This window comes from Trichosurus vulpecula, chromosome 8 (assembly GCF_011100635.1).
Source record: "Trichosurus vulpecula isolate mTriVul1 chromosome 8, mTriVul1.pri, whole genome shotgun sequence".
In the NCBI taxonomy this organism is placed as follows: Eukaryota; Metazoa; Chordata; class Mammalia; order Diprotodontia; family Phalangeridae; genus Trichosurus; species Trichosurus vulpecula.
The window spans coordinates 159,480,668-159,508,656 of NC_050580.1; the positions used below are offsets into that span (position 1 = coordinate 159,480,668).

Consider the following 27,989-nt stretch of genomic DNA (forward strand, 5'->3'; position numbering starts at 1 on the left):
CCCTAGCGCCCTGAATATGTGAGCTGCGGCAGTTACCAGACCCCTTGACCCACAAACACCAAAGACTGCGGAGAAGGTTAGTGGGAAAAGCTGCGGGAGTGGAAGGAGTTCGAGGTTCGGCTTCCAGCCCCGGGGGCAGGGGAGGTGGGGCAGCTATAGAACTAGAGCTGCAGTTGCTTCCGGCTCCAGGCCCACCTGGTGGGAGGAATTAAGTGACGGATCAGAGCAGGGGTGCACAGCCTGCCGAAGATCTAAGCCCAGTTCGGGCTGGGGGTTCTAGGGGAAGGAGGAGTGCGGCTCTGACAGAGCTGGCACCTCCCCCCCAAAACGTGGAACATAGAACTCGTTAGTCTACAAGCAGTCATACCCCACTGAAAAACTCAAGGGTCAAGTTAGTTGGTTGGGAATATGGCCAGGCAGCAAAAACGCGCCCAGATTCAGTCTCAGACTTTGGATTCTTTCTTTGGTGACAAAGAAGACCACAACATACAGCCTAAAGAAGACAACAAAGTCATAGAGCCTACAACCAAAGCCTCCAAGAAAAACATGAACTGGCCCCAGGCCATAGAAGAACTCAAAAAGGATTTGGAAAAGCAAGTTAGAGAAGTAGAGGAAAAATTGGGAAGGGAAATGAGAAGGATGCGAGAAAACCATGAAAAACAAGTCAACGAATTGCTAAAGGAGACCCAAAAAAATACTGAAAAATACACTGAAGAAAACAACACCTTAAAAAACAGACTAACTCAAATGGCAAAAGAGCTCCAAAAAGCCAATGAGGAGAAGAATGCCTTGAAAGGCAGAATTAGCCAAATGGAAAAGGAGGTCCAAAAGACCACTGAAGAAAATACTACTTTAAAAATTAGATTGGATGGGGCAGCTAGGTGGCGCAGTGAGTAGAGCACCGGCCCTGGAGTCAGGAGGACCTGAGTTCAAATCCGGCCTCAGACACTTGACACATGTGCTAGCTGTGTGACCTTGGGCAAGTCACTTAACCCCAATTGCCCTGCCAAAAAGCAAAAAAAAAAAAAACAAAAAAAAAAACATTAGATTGGAGCAAGTGGAAGCTAGTGACTTGATGAGAAATCAGGATATTTTAAAACAGAACCAAAGGAATGAAAAAATGGAAGACAATGTGAAATATCTCCTTGGAAAAACCACTGACCTGGAAAATAGATCCAGGAGAGATAATTTAAAAATTATTGGACTACCTGAAAGCCATGATCAAAAAAAGAGCCTAGATACCATCTTTCAAGAAATTATCAAGGAGAACTGCCCTGATATTCTAGAGCCACAGGGCAAAATAGAAATTGGAAGAATCCATCAATCGCCTCCTCAAATAGATCCCAAAAAGAAATCTCCTAGGAATATTGTCATCAAATTCCAGAGCTCCCAGATCAAGGAGAAAATACTGCAAGCAGCCAGAAAGAAACAATTTGAGTATTGTGGAAACCCAATCAGAATAACCCAAGATCTGGCAGCTTCTACATTAAGAGATTGAAGGGCTTGGAATGTGATATTCCGGAGGTCAACGGAGCTAGGATTAAAACCTAGAATCACCTACCCAGCAAAACTGAGTATCATGTTCCAAGGCAAAAATATGGATTTTCAATAAAATAGAGGACTTTCAAGCTTTCTCAGTGAAAAGACCAGAACTGAATAGAAAATCTGACTTTCAAACACAAGAATCAAGAGAAGCATGAAAAGGTAATCAAGAAACAGAAATTGCAAGGGACTTACTAAAGTTGAACTGTTTTGTTTACATTCCTACATGGAAAGATGATGTGTATGATTCATGAGACCTCAGTATTAGGGTAGTTGAAGGGAATATGCATATATATATATATATATATATATATATATATATATATATATGTTTATGTATATATATAAGTGAATGTGTATGTATGTATATATCTATGTGTATATGTATGTATGTGTACCTATGTGTATATATATGTGTGTGTTTTTATATATGTATTTATACATATATATGTAAAAGAGAGAGAGCAGACACACGGCGAGTTGAAGATGAAGGGAACATATCTAAAAGAAATAAAATGAAATGAAGGGATGAGAGAGCAACATACTGAGAGAGGGAGATAGGAAGAGATAGAATGGGGTGGATTATCTCGCATAAAGGTGGCAAGAGGAAGCAGTTCTGTGGGAGGAGGGGAGAGGGCAGGTGAGGGGAGAATGAGTGAACCTTGCTCTCATCAGATTTGGCCTGAGGGGGAATACCATACATACTCAGTTGGGTATCTTACCCCACAGGAAAGAAGAGGGAGGAAGATAAAAGAAAATAAAAGGGGGGGGATGATGGAGGGGAGGGCAGATGGGGGTGGAGGTAATCAAAACAAACACTTTGGAAAGGGGACAGGGTCAAGGGAGAAAATTCAATAAAGCGGGATGAGAAATAAAAAAAAAAATCTGGCCTCAAACACTTACTAGCTGTATGGCCCTGGGTAAGTCGCTTTACCTTGTTTTGCTTCAGTTTCCTCATCTGTAAAATGAGCTGGAGAAGGAAATGGCAAACCACTCCAGTATCTTTGCCAAGAAAACCCCAAATGGGGTCATGAAGAGTCAGGCATGACTAAAACGAATAAACAATAACAAGGCCTAGACCTACAGTAGGGAGGTGAGCTACAGATAGCTACCTAGCAAAAGAAACTGAGGAATTGTTCAACAGGCCAGTGAAGAACCATGGAGTGCTGTGTTATGAAATTTTGCTTTGCCTCTATAGGCCTCAGTTTTTCTACTGCAAAATGGTACGGTTGGATTATATTGTTTTTTAATTAAATTTTATTTTTAATTATAAAAAAAAAAAAAAAAAGAAAATAGTACCTTAAAAATTAGAATGGAGCAAGTAGAAGCTAGTGAATTTATGAGAAATCAAGAAATTATAAAACAGAACCAAAGGAATGAAAAGATGGAAGACAATGTGAAATATCTCACTGGAAAAACCACTGACCTGGAGAATAGATCCAAGAGAGATAATTTAAAAATTATTAGACTACCTGAAAGCCATGATCAAAAAAAGAGCCTAGACATCATCTTTCAAGAGATTATCAGGGAAACTGCCCTGATATTCTAGAGCTAGAGGGTAAAATAGAAATGGAAAGAATCCACTGATCACCTCCTCAAAAAGATCCCAGAAAGAAAACTGCTAGGAATGTTGTGGCCAAATTCCAGAGCTCTCAGATCAAGGAAAAAATACTGCAAGCAGCCAGAAAGAAATAATTTGAGTACTGTAGAAACACAATCAGGATAACACAAGAGCTAGCAGCTTCTAGAGTAAGGGATCGAAGGGTTTGGAATATGATATTCCAGAGGTCAAAGGAGCTAGGACTAAAACCAAGAATCACCTACCCAGCAAAACTGAGTATAATGCTCTAAGGCAAGATATGGATTTTCAATAAAACAGAGGACTTTCAAGCTTTCTCAGTGAAAAGACCAGAGCTGAATAGAAAATCTGACTTTCAAATACAAAAATCAAGAGAAGCATGAAAAGGTAAAAGGAAAGAGAAATCATAAGGGACTCACTAAAGCTGAACTGTTTTGGTTACATTCATACATGGAAAGATGGTATTAGTAACGGATGCAACCTTTCTAAGTATAAGGGTAGTTGAAGGGTGTGTGTGTGTGTGTGTGTGTGTGTGTGTGTGTGTGTGTGTAAAAATATATATATAGACAAAGGGCACAGGATGAGTTGAACATGAAGGGATGATATCTAAAAATAAATAAATACAACTAAGGGGTGAGAGAAAAACATATTGGGAGGAGAAAGGGAGAGAGAGAATGGGGTAAATTATCTCACATAAAAGTGGCAAGAAAAAGCAGTTCTATTGGAAGGGTAGAGGGGGCAGGTGAAAGGGAATGAATGAATCTTGCTCTCATAAGACTTGACTTAAGGAGGGAATAATATACACACTCAACTGGGTATCTTATCCCACAGGAAAGGAGGAGGAAGGAGGTAAAAAATGGGGGACAACAGAAGGGAGGGCAGATAGGGGGAGGAGGTAATCAAAAGCAAACACCACTGAAAAGGGCCAGGGTCAAGGCAATAAAACTGAATAAAGGGGGACAGGATAGGAGGAGAGAAATAGTTAGTCTTTCACAATATGACTGTTATGGAAGTGTTTTGCATAATGATACATGTGTGGCCTATGCTGAATTGCTTGCCTTCTCAAGGAGGGTGGGTGGGGAGGGAAGAAGGGAGAAAATTTGGAACTCAAAGTTCTAAAAACAAATGCTCAAAAAAAAGTTGTTTTTTACATGTATATACATAAGATATAAAGGCAATAGGGTATAGAAATCTATCTTGCTCTACAAGAAAGTAAGGGGAAAGGAGATGGGGGGGAGGGAATAACCAAAAGGAGGGCAGACTGGCAAAAAGGGCAATCAGAATATATGCCATCTTGGAGTAGGGGGGAGGGTAGAATGGGGAGAAAATCTGTAACTCAAAGTCTTTGTGGAAATCAGTGTTGAAAACTCAAAAATATTAAATAAAGAAATAAAGAAAAAAATGTTACTATACTGTTAAAAAAAAGGATACATTTCAGCTGCCGATTTTTATCTCTGGTTTAATACTGCTATAAATTTCTACAGACTGAGAACAAAGATTTCCTTTCCTTCTTATCTGAGTCTGTCTTCCAAACTTGACCAGAGTTAGACAAGCAGAGAAAAAGAGGTCATCTTTCTGAAGGTTTTCAAAGTTCCACAGAAAAGTTTCCATTCTTTCCATTCTTTTTCCTTTGACTAATAAGGCTACCAGAAAAGTCAGTTTGGGTTTATCCAGATACAAAACGGAGACATTCACGCTTAACGTTACACAAATAAAACACTTAACACTTCAAGTTGAAAAGCCCCATAATTATCTGGCCAGTATGAATTGGGCTCTACTGCTTTTTGGACATTCCCTATTGGCCAGCTTTCCTTTGTCCCAAGCATTAATAGCTCGCCTGATGGGGAGTCAGCAGGAGGCTTACTTTGTCCCAATCCCATAAAAGTATTAGCAATCTTTGCCTTTCTATTCCCTGGTGACTTTGTTTTTGTTGTTCAGTCACATCCAACTCTCCGTGACACAATTTGGGGTTTTCTTGATAAAGATACTGCAGTGATCTGCCAGTTCCTTCTCCAGCTAATTTTACAGATGATAAAACGAGGCAAATGGGGTTAAGTGACCTGCCCAGGGTCACACTGCAAGTGTCTGAGGCTGGATTTGAACTGATGAAGATAATTCTTCCTGATTACAAGCCCAGTGCTCTATCCATTGCACCACACCTAGCTGCCCCTTGGCATCTAGTATTGGGCAGCTCCACACCACTGGCTCATTTCCCTCATGCACAAATAACAATCTCTTTTGGGTTTGGTAGCTATTTCTTCTTATCCTTCCTGAGTCTTGGGAAATTAATTCTCTGATCACTTCATAGCAGATTAACTGCTGAGAGGCTACACTTGGATCCAGGATCCAACAAAAGTCTGACTGCTGGCTATGGTGGTGGAAGGTGGGCTGACCCAGTGATAGATATGCAAGTGAAGGGACCTTCTTGGTTGCTAAAATTGTTAAAATAAAATCCTGGTTCTGGCCTCACCCTAATCAATACAGACAAACTCAGGAAAAGGAGTTCATTGGCAACCCAAGGCATTAAGTAGCTAAAGTGGGGCTAGCCCCATGATGAAAGATATACTTTTATGTCTTTAACTTGCCATTCCTACTTATTGTTGATGCCATTCAGCTTCATAAATACAAATAATTCCAAAATTCCTTAATACTACAGGAAACTCAAATGGTTTCTAAAATGCAACCCCAGGTAACTATTGCATAGAGTTATTTTTGCATTTCAGTCTCAGTTTCCTTTAATCTCATATAAAGAAACGCTCTGGTGTCAAGTACTACCAAAAAATCAAGAAGGATTAATAATTATTTGGTGGATTCGGTGACTGAGGGATCACTAGTGATCTTGAAGGAAGCCATTTTAGCAGAGACAGAACACAGACATCAAGGGGGAAATTAGTGAGGGAGTGTCACTTTTGAGAACTTTGGCAGTAAAAGGAAGAAATCTTTTTATTTTTAAAGTTTTGATAGACCAGAGTATGCTTAGAGACAGAAGGGAAGGAATTAACATATGGAGCTTTAATTTACTCACTTTTAAAAGGAAGGATTTGGACTAGATTTCCAATGAACATTCTTTTGGTAAAATCTTACAATTCCTTTGGAAAATAGTAAATTACTTATACTATATATACTAATTAGACTTACAAACTTTTAACAGTGTGATTCATTACAATAGCACGTGTACAATGAGAAAAGTACTACCATAGTTTTGTCTTTTATGCTATATAAACTTAATAAAAGAAAAATTTTGAAATCAATAGTACCAAAGACACTTGCTATTTGATAATGATTATAATATTAAAGTGCACCACTCATGTAAATATGTATTAACTAAAAGCCTACATATATTTCCTATATTTAATGAATTTAAAATAAGTCAACATGAAACACTTTCACTCAGCAGAGGGGAACAAAGTACAGAATTGCATGTTCTATCAGATAAGGTAGCTAAGTCATTTTTTAAAAACTTTTTTTTTTTTAAAGAAGGGGAATGAAGGAGAATTTTATTTTCACTGCAGGGGAAATAATCCAGGAAATGTTTGGAATAATAAAAAAAAAGACATCCATGAAAGCATTCCTGTAGAACCATTCCTATCAACCAGCATCTCATTTTTACCAAGCCCACAACTGAGACAATTTTTATTACTATATATCAAGTAACAAGTGAAGAAAATTCGAAATGATGAACAATGACATAAATAGTTTAGAAATCAATTTTGATACAGTGCTATATGAAATTCATGAAGTAGGATCAGGTTGTCAGGTACCGAAACTAGCTTAAATCAGATGGAGGTCAAATGTCACTATATAACAGAATTTCAGTCCATCTAGGGATTAAACGAAAGAGTGTAGACAGACCACTGCAAATATTTCAAGTTAGTCAACAGTCATTTATTGGGGCAGGTAGGTGGCGCAGTGGATAAAGCACTGGCCCCAAAGTCAGAGGACCTGAGTTCAAATCCATCTTCAAACACTTACTAGTCCTGTGACCCTGGGCAAGTCATTCAAACCCTGTGCTATGGTAATTAAGGTGGGACTTTTTTTTACTGTTTTCTCTTTTGGAGCACTTATTTAATCAAGTGCCGTTGATGAGTCCCGTTTTTGTTTTGTTTTGTTTTTTGATTAAATCAGGAGTCTCTGATGACCTGCTTACCTCAAGGGAAAGCTTAGCTTACATGGGACATGGGTTTGAGTTTCATGTTTGTGATGCCAGAAGCTTTTAGGTCACGTGGGTTTGAGTTGTATGTTGTGATGCCCTTTGACCTCGAACAGGGTATATAAACTCAAGAGTCTGGCATTTTGCCCTTGGGGGCTCACTCATGGAAGGAGTGTTCAGACTCTGGGCAAGCCACTGTAACTGGTCCTGGGCTTTGCTAACCCTGACTCACTGGCTCTTCTCTGTCAACTACTGTGATCTGGTCAGTCAGATAAGAGGCCTGTCTGTTGATTTATGTTTATTTGCTCTGTTTATATAATGTATGTTTGTAATCTGTTTGCATTCGCTCTGAAGTTCAGGGTGCTGGCTTCTTCCACTGAACTAAGTGAATGATATATCTATGTGTGATTAAAGTGAGACTGTTAACCCCTTACAGTTGCTTTCCTTAGAAAATCAGATCAAAGAACCTGTGCTGGCAGCTCTTGTTGCTGGTCTTGTTGGGTCTTACACCTCAATAGGTACTACTAGCCAAATTATTGTTACACCCTGAATGCCTTGAAAAGGAAAAAAAAAAAAAGATACTACTATGAGCTAAGCACTGTGATAACTAAGTACTGGAGATACAAAGGTGAAAAATACAGTCCTTACTCTCCTAAATGCCCCACTGATACTGGGTCAGAAGTGGTAACAACTTCATAGATGAGGGACAAGATATTATAATTTCATCTTATATCCAAAAATAAAATTTTAAGATGTAAATTAAAAGAATAAATAATAGCAAATCTATTATCTTTTACTAAGCATTTTCATTCAACATTTATACAATAATTAAAGCAACTTCTATAAATTTTATGGAAACAAAAAAGTTCAATATTGCACGCAATGCCTTCCAAAAATTATTTAACATAAAAACAGAGAATGTTTTAAATAAAATTATTTAATAAAAAGTTTACAGTAGTCATCTTACCATTAATGGAAGAGCTCCTAGTTGTAAATGATGAAGCCGAGGAGGTGCATGGTAATGAGCCAAGTGAGGATGCAGTGCACCTGGAGGATATGTCCCTGCAGTCACTCCAGCTTCAATTCCCAATTCCCTGACAAGAGCAAAAATCAATACTTTAAACTTTGGGTGCCATTTGTCTCTATTATTAATCTAAAAGGAGAACATTTCTGTGTATCTTTCTAAAATTATTTCTTGCTTAACGGCACATTTAGTTGAAAGTGTTACCAAAGAATTCTAATAGTTCAAAACATTAAATTTATCAAAATAATTCTGCTATAATTTCTAGAAATAGCAGCTTCTATTTTATTTTGTATCTAAACTTATGACTCCATCTGTTCAGGGAACTTACACTGTTGAAATTCCACCAATGTAGTTTAACATTTCTTTTGTAATTTAGTCTCAGAGACATGCCAGTGGCACTGAGAAGTTAAAACAGTAACTTGCCCGTAGACAAATTGCTAATATATGTCAGAAGTAAAATCCGAGCCCAGGTCTTCCTGACTACAAATGCTCTATTCCATTAGGCTACATTGTTTTTCTAATTATTAGTAATTAAATGCTGAAAGTTATTACATTAAAGCACATGTAAAAGGAGCAAATAATCATGAGATTGTGTCTTAAATAATACAATCTAAAGTATATGATAAGTCATTTTAGTGAAATCAAGGGGACATCAAAATTGTTTTGTTACATTTGAACTTAGTGAATTATTAGGTGTTGTTTTTTTTTTTACTTGAGCTAAGCAATTTGACTTCTTTGGGCATTCATTTTTTTCTTTGTAAATTAGGGGCTGTGTGATATCCGAGCCCTCTCCCAGGTCTAAAATGCCATACAGCTCTACTGCTACTTTGTTCAAATAAAGCAAGTTCTTCAGTGTATGCCATAAAGCCTATCTTTGGTTCTGTTAAAGAACAGATTATATTTTCATTTACGGAATTTTGGGATTTTTAATAAAAAGTGGCTGAAAGAAATCAAACAATACTGTGTCTCTAATTAACTACCTACCGCAGAAAACGCCCCTGAGACTCTGGCCTGTCTTCTCTTCCTCTCCACAACTCAGTGTCCATCTCCTTGACTCTGAACCTCACTCAAGTTGTAGCACACACAACAATTAAACAGAAAACCTAATAGCTGAACCAAAACCAATTCATTAGACAGCCTGAGTGCTGTTTACATCAGGCCTTGCAAAGCTATTTTATAAGTCTTTGCACTTAAAACTGGTTGGAATAAGATGAGAAGAATGTTAATGAGAGGCCATATATTTAAGAATCCATCAGACTGTTAAAAACAAAACCCTAATTTAAAACTGGATTTTATCTATTTCTGTGACCTGTTTCACAATACTGTGAAAAAGGTAGTGAAAATATTATCATTGTGGGCCTTGTATATAATAGTTGTGAATGCTTACGGAATAGTACTTTAAGATCTACAAAGTGCTTTACAAATTTTCACATATGACTATCACAACAACTCTATATTATCCTCATTTTAGAGAGGAGAAAACTGAGTCTGAGAAAGGTTAAACGACTTGCCAGGATCATAAAGCTAGTGCCTTGCTGTCACACATTAAAGCTCAAAGCCAGAATGTGAACCCTGGTCACTTGGGCTACAAGTACATTGCTCTTTCTACTACACCACAGGACCTCTCTAATATATACAACTTCCCTAAGGCAAAATCCCCAAATTCAGAGCCAGAGAGAATACCTTGCATTTATTTACATGGTAGTTTAGGTATGCAAATTGCTTTACCTGCTTTTTTACATCTGATCCTTACAACTAACTCCAAAAGTCCTGCAATTCTCCAAGGATAGTGACTAATGATAAAATTTAAATGCATAATAACAAACAAAATAAATTCATTACTGGGAATTTTGAATTATAAATCAGGGCTTTGCAAACTTGCCTAAATGGTATGCCTAGTTTCGATTTGTATTCAATCTCATTTTAGATTTTGAATGGTTTCCCCAATACCAAGAAAAAAATCAGGAATCTCAATGTCATCTTGGGGAACTGAAGAGGAATTTGACTGGAAAAAAGCTGATATTTGCCTGGGGAAGACAACAGTACTTGGATAATTTTCACCAGATAATTTGGGGCATAGGTATATGGTCTTGGAGGGGAAAAAATCATAGGTTTGCCACAAGATGACTATCCTCACAGAAGACAAACAACTCACCAAGCAGACCTTTCTGGAGCCTGTCGAGGGTGGGAAGACATTGTCTGCGGCACATGGATGTGATGCCCATGACCGTAGTTTGGGTGCATCCGATGTGGATGGGGTGGAGGGCGTTCATGTGCCCTCCTAAAAACAAAGAGCAAATAAAGACAATTAGAAATCAATTTTTACTGAATTATTCTTAACAAAGAACAAAGGAATGATTCTGTAAGCATCTTCAAGTTACTCATATAGTTAAATCTCCTGGTTGATAGCATCATAGCTTTATTGAGATGGAAGGAAGCTTGGAGACAGATCATATATTCTAACCCACTTTTTTTGAGTTGATGTGATATGTCCAAGGCCAAAAAGGTAGTTTAAAGACAAAGATGGAATCTGAACCCAGGTCCTCTGATTCCAAAACCAACACTATTTCCACTGTAACACACCTGTGCCCTGTGTTCATATCCAGAAAAATCACCATACATATACTTTGATACTTAAGTAAATAATTATGTATCCAAAAACTATGACATTCACCCTTCCCTTATCACATCCCCTCAAAATATCATCCAAACACAAAAATAATTTCAGTATAAATTTGGCTAACTGCTGCATTCAACATACTTCACACATACACATACACACGTGCATGTGCACATCTCTCAAGAATTTTTTCTGCTTTTTAACCAGTGAATTTAATATATAGATAGATATAGCAATTATGTGAGACATTTCCATATTAGTCATTTTGTGTGAGAAGCCTCAAATTTAAAAAAAGAGTGAAAAATAACATGCTTTGGTCTGTATTCAATCAACATCAGTTCTTTCTCTGTAGGTGGCCAGTACGCTTCATCACTGTCTCGGCTAAGTCATTCTCAGTTCTTCATTAAACAACACTGCTATTACTGTCTACCCATGTTCTCCTGATTTTGTTCACTTCACAATGGATCAGTTCATGAAGTATTTCCAGGTTTTTCTGCTTCTCATTTCTTACAGCATGATAATATTCTACTACAATTCCCCTCATTTCCAATTCTTAGTCACCACAAAAAGAGCTGCTATAAATATTTTTGCACAAATAGGTCCTTTCCCCCTTTTTCAGATGTCTTTGTGATATAGACCTAGCAATGGTATTGCTGGATCAAAGGGTATGCACAGTTTTATAGCCCTTTGGGCATAGTTCCAAATGGTTTTCCAGAATGGCTAAATCAGTTCACAACTCCACCAACAGTGCAAAATGAATATACAGTGAATGTTTTAAAGATAAGGAGAAGGTGGGGAGGTTAAATTTGGAAACAAAAGCAATACAAACAATATATATCTATGTATGTATGTAAATGTATATATATGTATACACACATACATATGTATGTGCGGAGAGAATGAGATATATTCATAATTTTAAAAATTTGACACAACTTAAAAAATCCCACCTCGCTGGGCAGAAAAATACAATCATTTCCCTAAAGCTTTCATACTCTTTCTATACTATATCATCCACATTTTTTTTTATATTTATCACTACACTGAGGAAGCATTAGCTATCAGGAGACAGTAGAGTTCAATGCTAAGAGCAAACAATCTGGAGCCAAAAGCCCAAAGTTCATCTCCTAACTCTGATGTTTGTTACTTATGTGCCCCTTTGCAGACCACGTACCTTCTCTAGACCTCAGCTCCATCAAATGTAAAAGGGGGCATTAGATAACCTCTGAGGTCTTTTTCAACTCTAGATATATGATCTTATGATTTTCCTATAGGTGTAATTCATCAATGGATACAAATATCCAGAACATCCTAAATAAATCTGAAAAAATTAAAGGGTACTTTTGCACCTACTCATTTTCCCCCAAGTTTGTCCCTATTTTCAATTAGATACCATCCACACAGCTGAATCTTTAGGATCACTTTGATAATTTTATTACCAACTCCATTTTTTTAGATGTTCTTGGCACCAAAATTTATTCATTTGGCAATTTTATGAAAAGGTTTACAGAAGAATTAAAACCACAATTACCTAAAATGACTCCTAAAATAAAGAGAAGATAGTAATTAAAAAGTGATCATTTCCTGAATAGCCAAGAAGAGAGTAAAACCTTCCTTTTCCAAAATATAGGAGAAATGAAATATTTGGCTCAATTTTAATTAATTTATAAGCCTTTTGTTCCAACTTTGTGAAAATCTAACTATTTTACTGAACTTTCTTACTCAGTAGTTATAAACAATCTTTTATTGAAGGTCTATTTTGCACTACATTAAGTCATTTTGAATACATAGTATAATGCTGCGGGGCTGTGTGAAGAAATTATATACATTATGTTTTTATACATCAACCTGATCTCCCCTTTGCATTCCTGCTGAGGGATTACTTGCCATCCAGATCCCAAATTCTACAGCCTAGCCACTGCCTTCCTACCTGACCCTAAGAATGGATCCCTAGATCTTTTCATCTTCCCTGAAGCTGAACCCTATCCTCCTACATGTACTGTCTCTGTTAGAACATGAGCACCTTTATTTTGTTTTTCTATATGTATCCAAACCACAATGCACAGTACTTTGCACAGAGTAAATGCTTTCCTTTTCCTCCCTCCTCTTCTTCCATTCATTCACATGCTAACCTTGAAATATAGCTTGGAATTTGCTTTTAACAAATTCATTAGCTGAGATTATTTTGTGACATGCATTTTTCATATAAAAGTCATCAACATGGGAGTGGCTGGGGAAAGAAGTGATTAATGGAGAGTAGCATTTAATTATTAGTTATATTGTTTCTTAAAATTTTTATAGTTTTAAAGACTTAAAGAGACAAAAAGGCATAGATGATTTTCTTTTGCAAGTTTAGAGCTTACGTTGGATGTTGCATCATTCTTCTCCTTTGGACCTCCATCCTCTGGATCACTTCATGAGGATGTAGTCTCTGTGCTGAAGGTGCTGTAGCAGGAATATGATGTGAAACTGGCTGGTGTGTAGGGGGGAGATGCTGAGGAATTGGAGCAGCTGTACTGCTTAAATGGTGAGTTGGGGGTGGAGGAGGCACAGGATGAGATGCAGCATGTGAAGTCATCTGCGTATGGAAGGGATGCACAGGATGAGGAATAACATAATCCACTTGAGTTGGGGGCTGAGTCTGAGAAGGAGGGTTCCCATGAGAGTGGGGACATGCAGAAGTTTGATGATGAAGTGGTCTGGTCAAAGAAGGATCTGAAAAACACAATTTAAAGCGTGTTTATATATAGACAAAAAGAATTATTACTTGTCATTAATTAAATTAATGAGAAGCAAAATAGCATTGCAATTAAAATAGCAACACAAAGCAAGGAAAACTGTTGTTCAATCCTGCTCCTGAAGAGCTGTGTAACCACAGACAAGTCAACAAAGCCATCAAAGTTCTTTAACACAGAAGGCAAAGACAAGTGACTATTATCCACCGACAGAGGGCACTGTCTACATGCTGATGGAACAATGAGATGAGACAGAAAGGGATAGTATGCTTGCAATATATCTTGGCCACACCTTTCTCTAAATTGGATGAAATGCCATGAGTTACTTGCCCAGCTCTATCATTTCCTAGCTGTAATGTCAGTGTACAGTCATTTGATCTCTGGGGTTTCAGTTTTCTTATCTAGAAAATAGGGAGTTGAATTAGATGATCACCAAAGCCTCTTCCAATTCTAAAATTGAGCCTATATAATCAGACAGTATGATTACAAAGTAATAAAATCACTCCATCAAACACCTAGAGATTCTGTTAAATAACTTTTATACCCTTTGAAGCTGACAGACAGATAAGGAGACTGCCATTACTTAAATGATGCTACCATTACATAAAATACTTTAAAACTCCTTTTATGCAATTATCACAAGAGATTAAGTTATATTCGTTTGAATATTCTCAGGGGACATGTGTCTTTTAGAGGTAGACTGGCATTTTTTAAGCTCTAATTCTTTTTTTTTTATTTTTTTTAATTTTTTTTTGTCAGGGCAATTGGGGTTAAGTGACTTGCCCAAGGTCACACAGCTAGTACATGTGTCAAGTGTCTGAGGCCAAATTTGAACTCAGGTCCTCCTGACTCCAAGGCTAGTGCTCTACTCACTGTGCCACCTAGCTGCCCCCTAAGCTCTAATTCTAAATCACATGTAGCTAATGCTATAGTTAATCATACTAGTACTGCTAAGTACACTGTCATGCCTTTTCACAGGACAGAAGCTGATTGGTGGTCAAGTTAATTTCTTTTACATCACAAAGAAAGTCTCAAATGAAAACTCACACTTTAAAGAAAGTCACGATTTCTAGATTATTTTTGACTAGCTTGAGGAATAAATTTATGTGAGTGAGGTCAATGATGTCAGACAAATATATCAACACTGTCTTCATTCATGATTTTAACCTTGATGCCTTCTGGATTCCCTAGGATATTAGAATTTTCCCACTAGAGAATTTGAAGTCACTTTGTTTCCTGTGATACCATAAACTGATTATCGGAATATTATCACAGATAACATCTGAATGAGATGATCCTCTCATGTTTTCAACATTTCACCCAATCCAGTGAATCAAACAAAACCGTATATGAGAATTTTGCAAACCTTCAACTTTGATATAAAAATCAGTTGTAGTTGCTGTTGTTGCTATTGCTGGCAGCTACGTGTCACAGTGGATAAAGCACTGGGCCTGGGGAGCTAAGCAAGATCTGAGTTCAAATCCAGTCTCAGACAATTACAGGCTGTGTAACCCTGAACAAGTGACTTAACCTCTGCTTGCCTCAGTTTCCTCAACTGTTAAATAAGTATGATAATAACAGCACCAACCTTGCAGGGTTGTTGTGAAGATTAAATAATATTGCAAAATTTTTTAAAGTGCTTAGCACAGTGCTGGCATACAGTAGATATTAGGTAAATGCTTTTTACTTTTCCTTTCCCCTACACTCTCTAAACTTTTTATGCAGTGCAAAAAATCTAGACAACTTTGTCCTCCTAAGTTTTTAAAAAATGCATCTTTACTTGCAGATTTAATTTCATATTAACTTTAACAGATACCAATTTTATATCCTACATTAAATAAGAGCAATTTTCACCGTTTAAGGTTTTTTGGTCCTATTTCGCACTCTAATACCTCTCTGGTATTATTTCAACCTTTATTTACCAACATGCCACTGTGCCCATCCTTTGTTACAATCGAGTTATTTCCTTCACTGTCCTCCAAGATGTTTTGCTCTTTTCTCTCCTTACGGCTTATTTTTATTTCAACATGAAATGTACCCTTCTATATGTCACAATGGTTATTATGCATGACTGGACAATCTTTAAAGTAATTCTGCTAAAAAGTGAAATATTCTGCAATGCACACCTGCTACAATCATTTTCCCTCTGATTCAAAAAGCTACATATAAAATTGAGTAGGACAGCTTTATAGTTATGCCCTGAATTACCAAATGGGATAGAGAGGCACAGGGGTTATCGATCATTAATTAAGAGAACTGGGACAAAACTCCATGGCTGAAATTCAAGTTCCTTATTCTTTTCACTAAATACTGTGACTATAATTGCTCAATGTGCTAGATAGATAGACAGATAACAAAGATTCATTAACTGTGTACTATGTGCCAGATATGTGCTATTAACTTTACAAATATCTCACTTGACCCTCACAAAAACCCTGGGAGGTTAAGTACTATTCTTATCCTCATTTTATAGTTGGGGAAACAGGAAGATAGCATTTAAGTGGTTTTCTGAGAGTCACAAAGCCAATAAGTGTTTGAGGTCAGATCTGAACTTAAGTTTTCCTGACTCCAAAGCATAGAAAACAAAATAATAAATAACTTGAATTGTATAGTACAGACTGAGGAACAAGAGGTCAATGACAAGAGGAACAGTCAAGAAATGATTCAAAGGAGTGAGCTGAATCAGGTCTTGAAGGACTTTCAAGATTTTTACAAGATGGAGAGATGGAGGCAAAGTTAACTAGGTAAGCAAACGCAGAAGAAGAAAAGCAAGTATGTATTCTTGGGATGGTGAGGAGTTGGGCCAACATTAGTCTGAGGGATACAAAAGATAAAATTATACAATTTTAGAACTGGAAGAGACTGTTAAAGACCACAGGTTCAAAACCCTTAATGTGGAAAACCAAGCTACACAGAAAGAGTCATTCTAACTTTACTTACTTTTTCAACTTTTTCTTACAATATTTAAATTTATATTTTTATTGATTAAAATTTCCTTGTCTACTATATAATAAACAAACGGATTTTTTCTACTTGAAATATGTATAACGATATTGAGTAAACCAATTCATTTTGGATTTACTGTGGAATATGGTATGAGAAGCTGGACTAAACCTAATTTTTGCCAGATTGCTTTCCAGTTTTCCCAGAATATATTATTTTTTAAAAATTATTTATTTTTAGTTTTTAGCATTCACTTCCACAAGATTTTAAATTCTAAATTTTCTCCCCCTCCCTTCCCTATCCCCTTCCCAAGGAGTTGTGCAATCTGATATAGACTATACATATATATTCATATTAAATATATATATTCACATTGGTCATGTTGTAAAGAAGAATTAGAACCAATGGGAAAAACCATGAGAAAGAAGAAACGAACAAACAAAAAACAGAGCAAACAGTATGCTTCAATCTGCAGTCAGACTCCATAGTTCTTTTTGTGAATATGGATAGCATTTATCATCATAAGCCTTTTGCAGTTGTCTTAGATCCTTGCATTCCCAGCAGAGAGTATTAAGAGAATTCTTTTGTAGGTAATGTTCTGGGGTTTAAAGAACACTGGGTTATTGAACTCGGGTCTAATTGCTTTCCTTTCTCACCTATGCCTACTGGCTTCTGTCAAAGTTCAGCTTAAATCCAGCCTCTGCAAAGGACTTTTCGATGTGACATTCCCACCCCACCCTTCCACTGCTAGTGACTTCCCTCTGAGATTACCTCCCAGACATGTACTCTCCCTATTTCGAATATGAGCACTTTAAGAGCAGGGACCATTTTACGTTTTTTTTTCCCTATCACCAGTAGTGTCTGGCACATACTCAATAGGCTTAATAAATGCCTGCTGATTGACTTCCATTCATCTTCTCTATTTTTTAACTAGTACCATGATTTTAAAGATTCCTGCTTTATAATACAGTTTGAGTTCTGGAAGTACTTATTCTCTCTTTGTTCCTACCTTTTCTCATTATTTCACCTTTTAAAAAACCTCACTTAATCCTAACATCCCCCTCAAGCTATCATCCTTTAGCTATCCCTTCCTTCTTTGCCTAACTGTTCCTGGAATGGATGTCCTCCTCACCTCCAGCTTTTATAATTTCTATTTTCCTTCAAAGTTCAGTTCAAACACTACCTGCTACATGAATACTTTTCCATTTCCACCATCTTCAGCACCAGGTGCCAAAGACAGCGAGGTAGTACAGTGGAATAGTCAATTTCAGCATGGATGATAATGTATCCCATATATCTCAAGCACAAAATCACATCTTCAAGAATAAGCAGCACCATATTGGGCAAAAACTGTTTTGATTAGCATGAAAAGAAGTCTAATGAGGAAATCTGTAAGCTTATAGATAACACCTGCAGTGCCTTAAGTGAAGAAGGGTAATAAAACAAGGTCAGAGGGGAAGGACAGGCTATTTAAGAGTCTTTTTCTAGTTCTGGCAGTCCTAGTTCTTTGAGTTCTGCCTCAGGCTCCATGAATTCTCCTGGGGCCGATTACCCTGTTCTGACAGTCCTCAGGCCCACTCACTAAAAATTAGAGGCTCATTCAAAAAAGAAATCTGAGTAAAACCAAGAGGTTTAACTTATTTTTCTTGCCCAAAAATTATTTCTACTATTTCCCTACAAACCAAGTTCACATTTTAGTCATGGTAATTAGTATCTATGGCTACGGCCATACATGTAAGTCCAGTTGGTGGAGTTCCTAAAGGCTTAGGACATGAGGAGGTCATCTAGGGTTATTTGGGTAATTCTTAAACAAGCCTGTTGGGACATACTGATATCTAGAGACAGCTAGCAAGACAAACTACATAAACTCTTTGCTACTAAACCATATACATGAGAGAACTGAGAGCTTAGGAAGCAATGAAGTCAAACTTGTAGAGTTTCTGGTTATAGGACCACAGAACTCTCTGGTATTGAAATATATCCATGAAACACCTGATGGTCTAGAAGGGAGTAAAGTTGAACTTACTGTTTCTGGAAGCAATGATTTAAATTGAGAGAGCTGGTAGCTTTACCACTAGCATCTTTAATTACGAGGCCTACTGCTTAGGGGTAACCATTAAGATTTAGCAGTGCCTGGTACAACCGTGCAGTGTAATCCTTATGAGGATATTATCAGCATCTGATCTGATGATCTCCCCTGACAACTCCCATTTATCTGCTTTCAAAGGAGGTAAAATAAAAAGTACAGAAGAGAAGACAGACCAGAGAGTTCTCTAGTACTGAAATGCATCTATGAGGTATCTGATGGGAGAGCTGGTAGCACATGCATTCGGCAGAATGCACGCTCCATCTAGTTCATGTCAAGAATTCCCTAAGTAGAGATTCTCAAAAAGACTCAAGGAAAAAGAAAGCACTGGCCACATTTGGCTGTTTTTTGAGTCTTTGCCTGCTGTGATATCCTTTGGAGGGAAAAGTTCTCCATTTAACCAAGCTGGTGAAAGCCAAGAGCATTATGCATATTTTTGGCAAAGGGAAGAAAGGCGAAAAAGGGAGAAACTCTGGCTGTAGACTGTTACCAGAAGGTTAAGGACATTTTTTTTCAAAATATGGCATGTTTTCCAGATGACAGTAATTAATAACTCGGAAAAAAGAGATACTAGAATGCTGAGAAATTAAGATAAACTGGGGTTAGGCAGGGAGTTAAGGATAGTGTAGACCCATCAAGAATATGGAAGGCCCTCAGAGCAGAAGAGGCTTCTAATTGAGATTTTCCATTTTATGACATGAGATAAAACTATGGCAGGAAAATTGCTGGTCATAAAATTGGAATTATAACTCTGCTTTGAGGATAGACGTAGGCTGGGGCTAGAGGTGGAACACAGTCATTGTGAGCAAATTAATGATCTTCATCCCCTCCCTTAAGTACAGAGATGAGCCTGTTGGTATGACAGGAAGAGAACAAGGGTTACTCTCCCTTTTACTCCCATAGAATTTCCTGAATTTTAAAGATGAAAGAAGACTAAAAACCTAGATAAAAACCGTCACTGCTCCTGGTATATTAAGAGGCACAGAGTACCTATATGCCCTAATTTAGGAGGTCTTATGACTGAAGAAATATAGAGAAGGCTAAAATATCTATTTTAAATATATTTTAATTGATAGCCTTTATTTTTAAATCGCCTAAATTTCTCAACTTCTCCCCTACCCAACAAGAAAGGGAGAAGGAAAATAATTCGACAATGATAACTAACACATTAACCTAGAAGGATATTTTTCAAATCTATCACATAACATACTGGCTGCCACGGAAATCCCCTGGAGTTTTAGAGAAGTGGAGATTTTAAACTACTGTGATAACTAATGCAGGCTTTAACAGATTTTCAAAATAATTTCTGGCTTCTTGAAAGTTTACTCCACATTAGACAACTCACCTTTACTTGCATGTCACCTGTTTAGCAAACGAAAAATACCTTTTATTTCAAAGCAGGAAAAAATGCCCAAGAAGTCTTTTCTTCTTTCACATACCTTAGATGAAGAATGCTATTTTCAACCACGGCATAACTTAAAACTTTTCAAACCTATCTTCATGTATAAGAAACAAAACCACATACTGGACAGAATACTGAACGTGGAGTCAGGAAAAACATTTGTTGGAATCCTTTTTCTCAGATACTTAATACTATCATGACCACAAGCAAGTAAGCAACTTGACTTTCCCAAGTACCAATTTAGTCATCTGTAAAAAGGGACTAACAGTTGCAGCATCTAGCCCACAAGGATATAAAAGACAAATGAGATGCTGTATCCAAAATACTTTTTGCACTCTAAAGATACATAAATACCAAATTTTAAAATAAGAACACTTTATTTTTCTTGTATTTTCCTAAATCATTTGAATTTTCTGGCTGACATATTAAAAAAAAATTAATTTAGAATCCAAGAATACTCATAGTAAGTAAGTATTGAATAGTACTGATAAACAATTCCATGGAGTCCTTAAGAAATGTATTACTAGGATTAAAATGTGTCTATGTAAATATGTCCAGTCATAATTATACTTACATGGGGGTGGCATATAATGTCGGCATGACGAAAGGGAGGCTTGTGGAGGAGCCTGGGGTTGAGGCTGTGCAACCACACTTGATCCATAACCATCCATTGAAATTGGCTGGCTTGGGCCAGCACTAGCCTGGTGACCAAAAATTGCAGCTCGTGAAGAAGAAACAGGGCAGCAAGGATCAAAGGCAGATGCTCCATGAAAGCCAGCATTTCCATGACTTCTGATGCCGTTGCTGCTCAAGTCTACTGGTAAAGCCTGCTGTATAAAACAGAACTATGTTTCCAAATAATCTTTACAAAAAATTTTGAAATATTAACATTTCCATGTAACTTTATTAAAAATTTTCTGAAGTGGTCTAAGAATGCATTGTATCAAGAAACTAAAAAATTTTAATCAACACCCAACCAAAAAATATTTAATACATGTCTAGTTTATGCATAACAGCTGATAAGTAACTTTGGTCAAGAAAACTGGGCATAGATCCAAATTACTTTCAGTCAAACCTCTACCAACAGTGTGGTTTTGGGGGTTTGTTTGTTTTTTTTTGCCTTTTGGAAGGGCAAATGGGGTTAAGTGACTTGCCCAAGGTCACATAGCTAGTACATGTGTCAAGTGTCTGAGGCCAGATTTGAACTCAGGTCCTCCTGATTTCAGGGCCGGTGCTCTACTCACTGCACCAGCTAGCTGCCCCTACAGTGTTAATATATCTATTTTCCCACAACATCTCCAAAAACAGTCATCTTTGCTATTTTCACCAATCTGATAGGTGAAGTTGAATTTCAGAGTTGCTTTAATTTGTATTCCTTTAATTATTAGTGATATCTTGTACTTCTTCCTTTGAAACAAATGGCTCCTATTCATAAATGTAGTTTTAATCTCAAAATCACTATAATTCCTCAACAGGGAAAGCCACAGTAATGAGGAAAAAACCAGTTCTAAAACAAAGAAAATGAAAACATTTGTTGCACAGACTTTGACATGCAGTCAGATTATCAATCTATAGATTTAGAGCATCAGTGTGTACTTGTGTAAGAACTACACAGAGAGTGAGCTGGGCCCAGAACTGAAGATTTTGGGCTGGATTTCATTTTGAAATTTAACCATAATTTCAATGCTCTCAAATGGCTTGCCTCTGCAGAGACCCGTATCTTTTATCCTACTACTCTGCAAAGAATCACTCTCGTTCTCTCTCTCACACACATACTCTCTCTCTCCCTCTCTCATATTTATGTATACATAATCCAAATAATGCCCCAAAGGGCAATGTGTACATAGAAGTAAAAGCTGTAACTATTTACATAGTGGTACTTGCAAAAATTATTATAACTACAGCAATAAGGTTATTAAATGTTCCATGAAATGATATTCCTTGTTGCTTTTGGACACAAAGCAACTAATGAAATTCAAGAGACACTTTCAATACTGTTGTCATAGAGACTGACATAAAAACTGCATTTGCATTACTAAATAGAATAGTAAAAGGAATTTTATATGGTTAACCTAGATGGATGAACAAATATATCTTACACTATAAGAAACAGGAAAAATAAAGTATTCATAGAAACATGGATTTAAATATTTGTATGAACTGAGGAAGGGTGGAAAAAGTAGGATGGAGAAGGAATATACAGAGCAACTACAAGAATGTAAAGGAAAACAATGCTAAAAAAGCAAACTGAATTCAGATTAAATGCATCCAGGTACAGGAGGAAAGATGATGACACACGTTTTCCTCCTTTCATTTAAGAAGCAGGCTGGCAGAGTGAATAAAATGCTGGATAGTCAGAAAGACATGGTCTGAAGGACACCTTAGATACTTCTTAGCTGCATGATCATGGGTAACTTATGTAGGCCTCGGCTTCCTCAACTATAAACTGAGGCAGTTGGGTTCAATGGCCTTTAAGGTCCTTTCCAAATCTAAAGATATAATGCCACGATGTAAGATGCAGTAAACCATGCTTATGGAATGTTGCGGATGCATTCAGAAATGGTAGTTATGTCCAAGGGTTCTGTTTAATGGGTTGTCTTTCAAGAGGAAAGGCTATACGGTGGTGATGATTATTGCAGTGAAAGGGGGTAATGGAGAAATGACTGGTACAAAAAAAGGCATCAAATCTTTGTAGCTCTAGTGCCTAGCAAGGTGCTTTGCACATAGCATATATTTAATAAATGTTGCTCAAATTAGTGAAAATAGCTATAAAAAGGAAAAAAAATAACAGAGCAAATATTTTGGGAAGGACAATAAGATTATATGAAAAACTAGTGATGACATATAGTGGCTGAGGGCAACTCTCTGAACCTCTGAGGGGTGCTTCAGGTCTGAGGTGCTAAGAACAAATCAAGCCATCTGCTGTGGCACAGCATACTTCTCACCAGGGAGTCCCTACACCAAGGATATCCCATGTCTCCATTTCTAACCAGGTGCCCCTGTACTGGACTCCTCTGTGACCCCAGAAACCTCCTCAACAGGAAACTGATGGTCTTTTGAGACTACACTGGCTTTGGTACTCATGCCTACTCCTCTGACTGGAGGACAAAGAACTCCTCTAAAGCCACCATTTAAACTCCTCTTCATTTCCCACCAGCTGCACCCCGTTGACAGGACTTCATCACCTTTTACCCCAAGTCCAGCTCCAATATGTATCCCTGCTTCTACCCACCCTCTCCTCTTTCCAGTTTCCATTTGTGTGCTGTCTTCCCACACAAGACTGCAAGGTCTTTGAAAGAATGGACTTCATTGTATTTGTATCTCCTGTGCTCAGAACAGTGCCTAGCACATAGTAGGCACTTAAATATTTACAGACAGAGAGGACAGTTTCCCTGCCCCTTCCAAACTCCAAAAAGTTATTGGCTTTGAGTACGTTTTTTCACGTTAAATTTTTTAGCCTTCTATTGGCACAGAATTATATCCTTCTCTCCTGAAATTTGTTCTCTTTTGAAGCTACATACACACACCCATTAATATGAAATGTATGTGTGTGCACACGTGTACATATGCACGTTTCACCCAGTTTAATACAGAACGAAGAAAAACTCTGTGATCATGTTCATCTCAGAAACTTTTGTTATCATCTAAAAAAAATTGTGGTGGTTTCTAGAGGGCAACCTAGGCACAAGGGAAAGAATACTGGCTCAAGAGTTAAGTTAGAAGAAATATGTTTTGTATGATTAATTGGTATAATTTTGCTTGCCTTCTTGTTGGAGGAGGGGTGGGACAGAGGGAGAGAATTTGGAATTCAAAATTTAAAAAGAATCCTAAAAATGCATAAATAACAAATTTTAAAGGTTAAAAAAAAGAGTTAAGTTAGAGAACCTGGGTTCAACTTCAACTATGGCCATACAATGCTGCTTAAAAAAAAAAAAACCACTTGCTCAAGGTCACACAGCTGGTAATTGTGTCAGATGTCTGAGGCCGGATTTGAACTCAAGTCCTTCTGACTCCAGGGCTGGTGCTGTATTCACTGGGCCACCTACCTGCCCCATCCATTCTTATTTTTAAGGCAGTATTTTCTTCAGTGGTCTTTTGGACCGCCTTTTCCATTTGGCTAATTCTGCCTTTTAAGGCATTCTTCTCATTGGCTTTTTCAACCACTTTTGCCATTTGGGTTAGTCTATTTTTTAAGGTGTTCCTTCCTTCAGCATTTTTTTGGGTCTCCTTTAGCAAGTCATTGACTTGTTTTTCATGATTTTCTCACATCACTCTCATTTTTCTTCCCAATTTTTCCTCTACTTTTCTTACTGGCTTTTCTAAATTCTTTTTGAGCTCTTCCATGGCCTAAGACCAATTCATATTTTTCTTGGAGGCTTTTGATGTGGGCTCTTTGATTTTGTTGACTTCTTCTGGCTGCATGTTTTGATCTTGTCACCAAAAGAAGATTCAGTTGTCTAAGTCCATGGGTCTGCTACTTTTGAGTTTCAATAAATGCTTTAACTTCTCTGCCTTCTACTTAGAGAATTCCTTATATCCTGCAATTCCGGACCATTCAGGCATATTCATGGTTATCATGGAAGTAAGGAATTCTACCTTAATGATATAGGGGGCAGTGTAAAAGGACTTGGACAATAGAATCTTTCTTTGGTGACAAAGAAGATCAAAACATACAGCCAGAAGAAGTCAACAAAGTCAAAGATCCTACGTTCAAAGGCTCCAAAAAAATATGAATTGGGCTCACGTCATGGAACAGAGGATTTGGAAAATTAAGTAAGAAAAGTAGAGGAAATATTGGGAAGAGAAATGACAGTGATGCAAGAAAATCAAGAAAAACGAATCAACAGCTTTCTAAAGGAGACCCAAAAAAATATTGAAGGTCAAAGTCAAATTGTTGCAGTAAGTATGTTTACATTGTAGCAGAAGCTATGTGTATATCCTTTTATTACAAGCTTAGGAACCACATCCTTTTACAAGCAGATACACCCAATCTTCTCATAGCAGGCTGTCTATACCACCTTACCATTTTCCATAGTATATGGCAACTAAGGCTATTCTCGAAGTCCTTAGGCTTTTCCAAGTGTCTCATACCCATTCTAGAGCATCCTAATTATAAGTAAACTTTTGTTTTCCTTTTTCCTTACACTGAAGTAAGATTTGCCTCTACAACTTACATATGCTTTGATTTTGCCCTTTTGGACTAAGAAGAAAAAAACTCAATTCCTTTTGCCCCAAGAAATCCATTTACGTACTTGAAGATAATTATGATACACCTGCTAAATCTTATCTTATCCAAGTTAAATATCCACAGTTCCTTCTGCCAAACCTTATTTGACTGTCCTAAAAGATTACGGGAAAAAAACCTCTAGATGGGATATGATGAGAATAATGTACAGTGGGACTATCAATTTCCTCATCATAGATACTATGTCCCTATTAATAAAGCCTAAAATACGAGAAATCTATATGATCGATTCTGATCTCACATTGTTGTGCCATATTGAGTTTGAAGTCTTTTTCAAATGAACTATTGTAAATCTATGCCTTCCCTATCCTGTACTTGTTAAATTGATTTTTAAAAATAAAAATGCATGACATTTTTAAAAAAAAACAAAAGCAAACACTTTTGAAAAGGGACAGGGTCAAAGGAGAAAACTGAATAAAGGGGTACAGGACAGGATGGAGGGAAATATGGTTAGTCTCACACAACAAGACTATTTTGGAAGTATTTTGCATACGGATATATGTATAACCTATATTGAATTGCTTGCCTTCTTAAGGAAGATGGGTGGGGAGGGAAGATGGGAGAGAATTTGGAACTCAAAGTTCTAAAAACAATTGTTAAAAATAACTGTTTTTACATGCAACTGGGAAATAAGATATACAGGCAATGGGGTATAGAAATCTATCTTGCCCTACAAGAAAGTAAGGGAAAAAAGGGTTCGGGGGTAGGGGCAGTGGGGTGATAGAAGGGAGGGAAGACTGGAGTATAGAGCAATCAGAATACATGCCATCTCGGGGTGGGGGAAGGGTAGAGATGGGGAGAAAATTTATAACTCAAAATCTTGTTGAAATGAAGATTAAAAACTAAAAATAAATTTAAAATTAAATTTTAAGAGAATAATAAATCTGTTGAATCAATGTTGCAATCAACAAGTTCATACTGCAAGCAGTTATGGTATGGACTGTATGAATTTATTAACTGTAATATATGAAAATATGGTAGCAATCATTTTTGAAAGCTTCTATATATACTTCTCAAGAAAAATTAAGTAACTGTCAACAAATTATACATACCTGGTCATGGTAGCTGGTAGCAGAACTACTACTCGCTCCACATGGTGCCTGCACTTGTGGAGGTCTTTCAACAGGACAACTAGGTTCACTGAACGAAGGAGAAATTGGAACAGCAGGGTGAGGAGTATGGTGGTGGTGGTGATGATGTTGAAAGTGGTGTCCATGTTGTTGAAAACAACTTGTGTGGGGATGCCCTATTCCATGGAGATTTTGTGATGACCCTCCACATGGTGAGTGCTGAGGGCAACAGGAAGGTAACCTTGGCATTGCAGGAGGACCAGTCTCCATTACAGCACTAGATGTGGTTCTCCTTATATCATCTTGAAACAAAAAACAATGCATAAGATACCTGTTAAATAATTGCCAATTATCACCATGAAACTAAAAGTGACAAATGAAGAATGAGCTGACCAAAAAATGTTTAGTGAATACTACTGATTAATAATTCAGTAAAATGACCATATTATGAAGATAATAATGCTTTTACAACTTAATAGATGATCATCAAGAGTCGCCATGGCAAGAAAAAAAAATTCAAATCCAGTAGCCATCCTCATGATAAGCCTATCCAAACTTAGCTAGGCTGCTTGTCAGGTAATAGGTAGAAGCTCTGTACTAGGATTATACTTTAACTACTGGTACTAAGGCAAGTCCAGGGACTCCCAGAAGTTGCTGAGAATTATTTAGGGGGTCCTCAAAATCAAAATTATTTTCAAAATACTAAGACATTAGGGGCAGCTAGGTGGCGCAGTGAGTAGAGCACCGGCCCTGGAGTCAGGAGGACCTGAGTTCAAATCTGGCCTCAGACACGTGACACATTTACTAGCTGTGTGACCTTGGGCAAGTCACTTAACCCCAATTGCCCTGCTAAAAAGCAAAAAAATGAAAAAAAAAATAAAAAAAAATACTAAGACATTTTTATTTCTAATATGGGAAATATCAACAGATATAATCCAATAAACAAAACTTATCTGGGCGGGGGGTTTCTCAATAATTTTTAGGAATACATCTGGAGATCCAAAATTTTGAGGACTCCTGCTTTTCAACTTCTCAAGCCAGGCACAAATCATGCCTCTTAATAGGCAAATTATTTTGTTTGTATATCAAACCTTATGCCCATAAGACAGTTTTGGGGAAAGCATACTTCTGCAAAAACAGACGTTCTGAAAAACGTTTAATGGTAGATAACTTATTTTTTTCAAAGATAAGAATATTATCTCTTATTTGTTTTCATACTGGAAGTTAGGAGGAGGGAATAATAAAGCTGAGAGAAAAAAAGAATCAGGGGACAAACGGCTCAAACCAAGGAATTCTTCCTTCATTGTGGTAAGTCAAGCAGTTATGCCTTATACAGATAAGATTCAATGCTGCATATACATCTTCACTGTGAGGATATCACTCATGGTATAGGCTGGTGTGCTTAATCCAAAATACATAACCCCTGACATATACTGGGTCAGCCACAAACTTAAGGACAGACAACTCACCCCAAACCTAATTCTATACTTCTGCTGCTGTCAAAAATACTCACTTTTGCCAGTGCTCATCAGTGAATCTTGGTATACACAAAGTAGGAAGGGAACATAAATCAGGAAAAGGAGTAAGACAATT

General features: G+C 37.2%; 1 protein-coding gene across 7 annotated transcripts in view; it reads right to left on the bottom strand.

Moving 5' to 3' along the window:
* The window catches only part of RNF111 (ring finger protein 111), a 121,170-nt gene that overhangs the window by 14,705 nt on the left and 78,476 nt on the right, over positions 1-27,989 (bottom strand). For 5 of the 7 annotated variants that reach the window (XM_036735053.1, XM_036735052.1, XM_036735054.1 and 2 more), the window contains exons 6-10: positions 26,379-26,698; positions 20,656-20,911; positions 13,279-13,630; positions 10,451-10,576; positions 8,239-8,365 (exon numbers count right to left, since the gene is read on the bottom strand). In XM_036735053.1, coding sequence (XP_036590948.1) covers positions 8,239-8,365; positions 10,451-10,576; positions 13,279-13,630; positions 20,656-20,911; positions 26,379-26,698 — 1,181 coding nt within the window. The remainder of the gene's footprint in view (positions 1-8,238; positions 8,366-10,450; positions 10,577-13,278; positions 13,631-20,655; positions 20,912-26,378; positions 26,699-27,989) is intronic. The other 2 variants (XM_036735051.1, XM_036735050.1) reach the window with 1 other exon arrangement.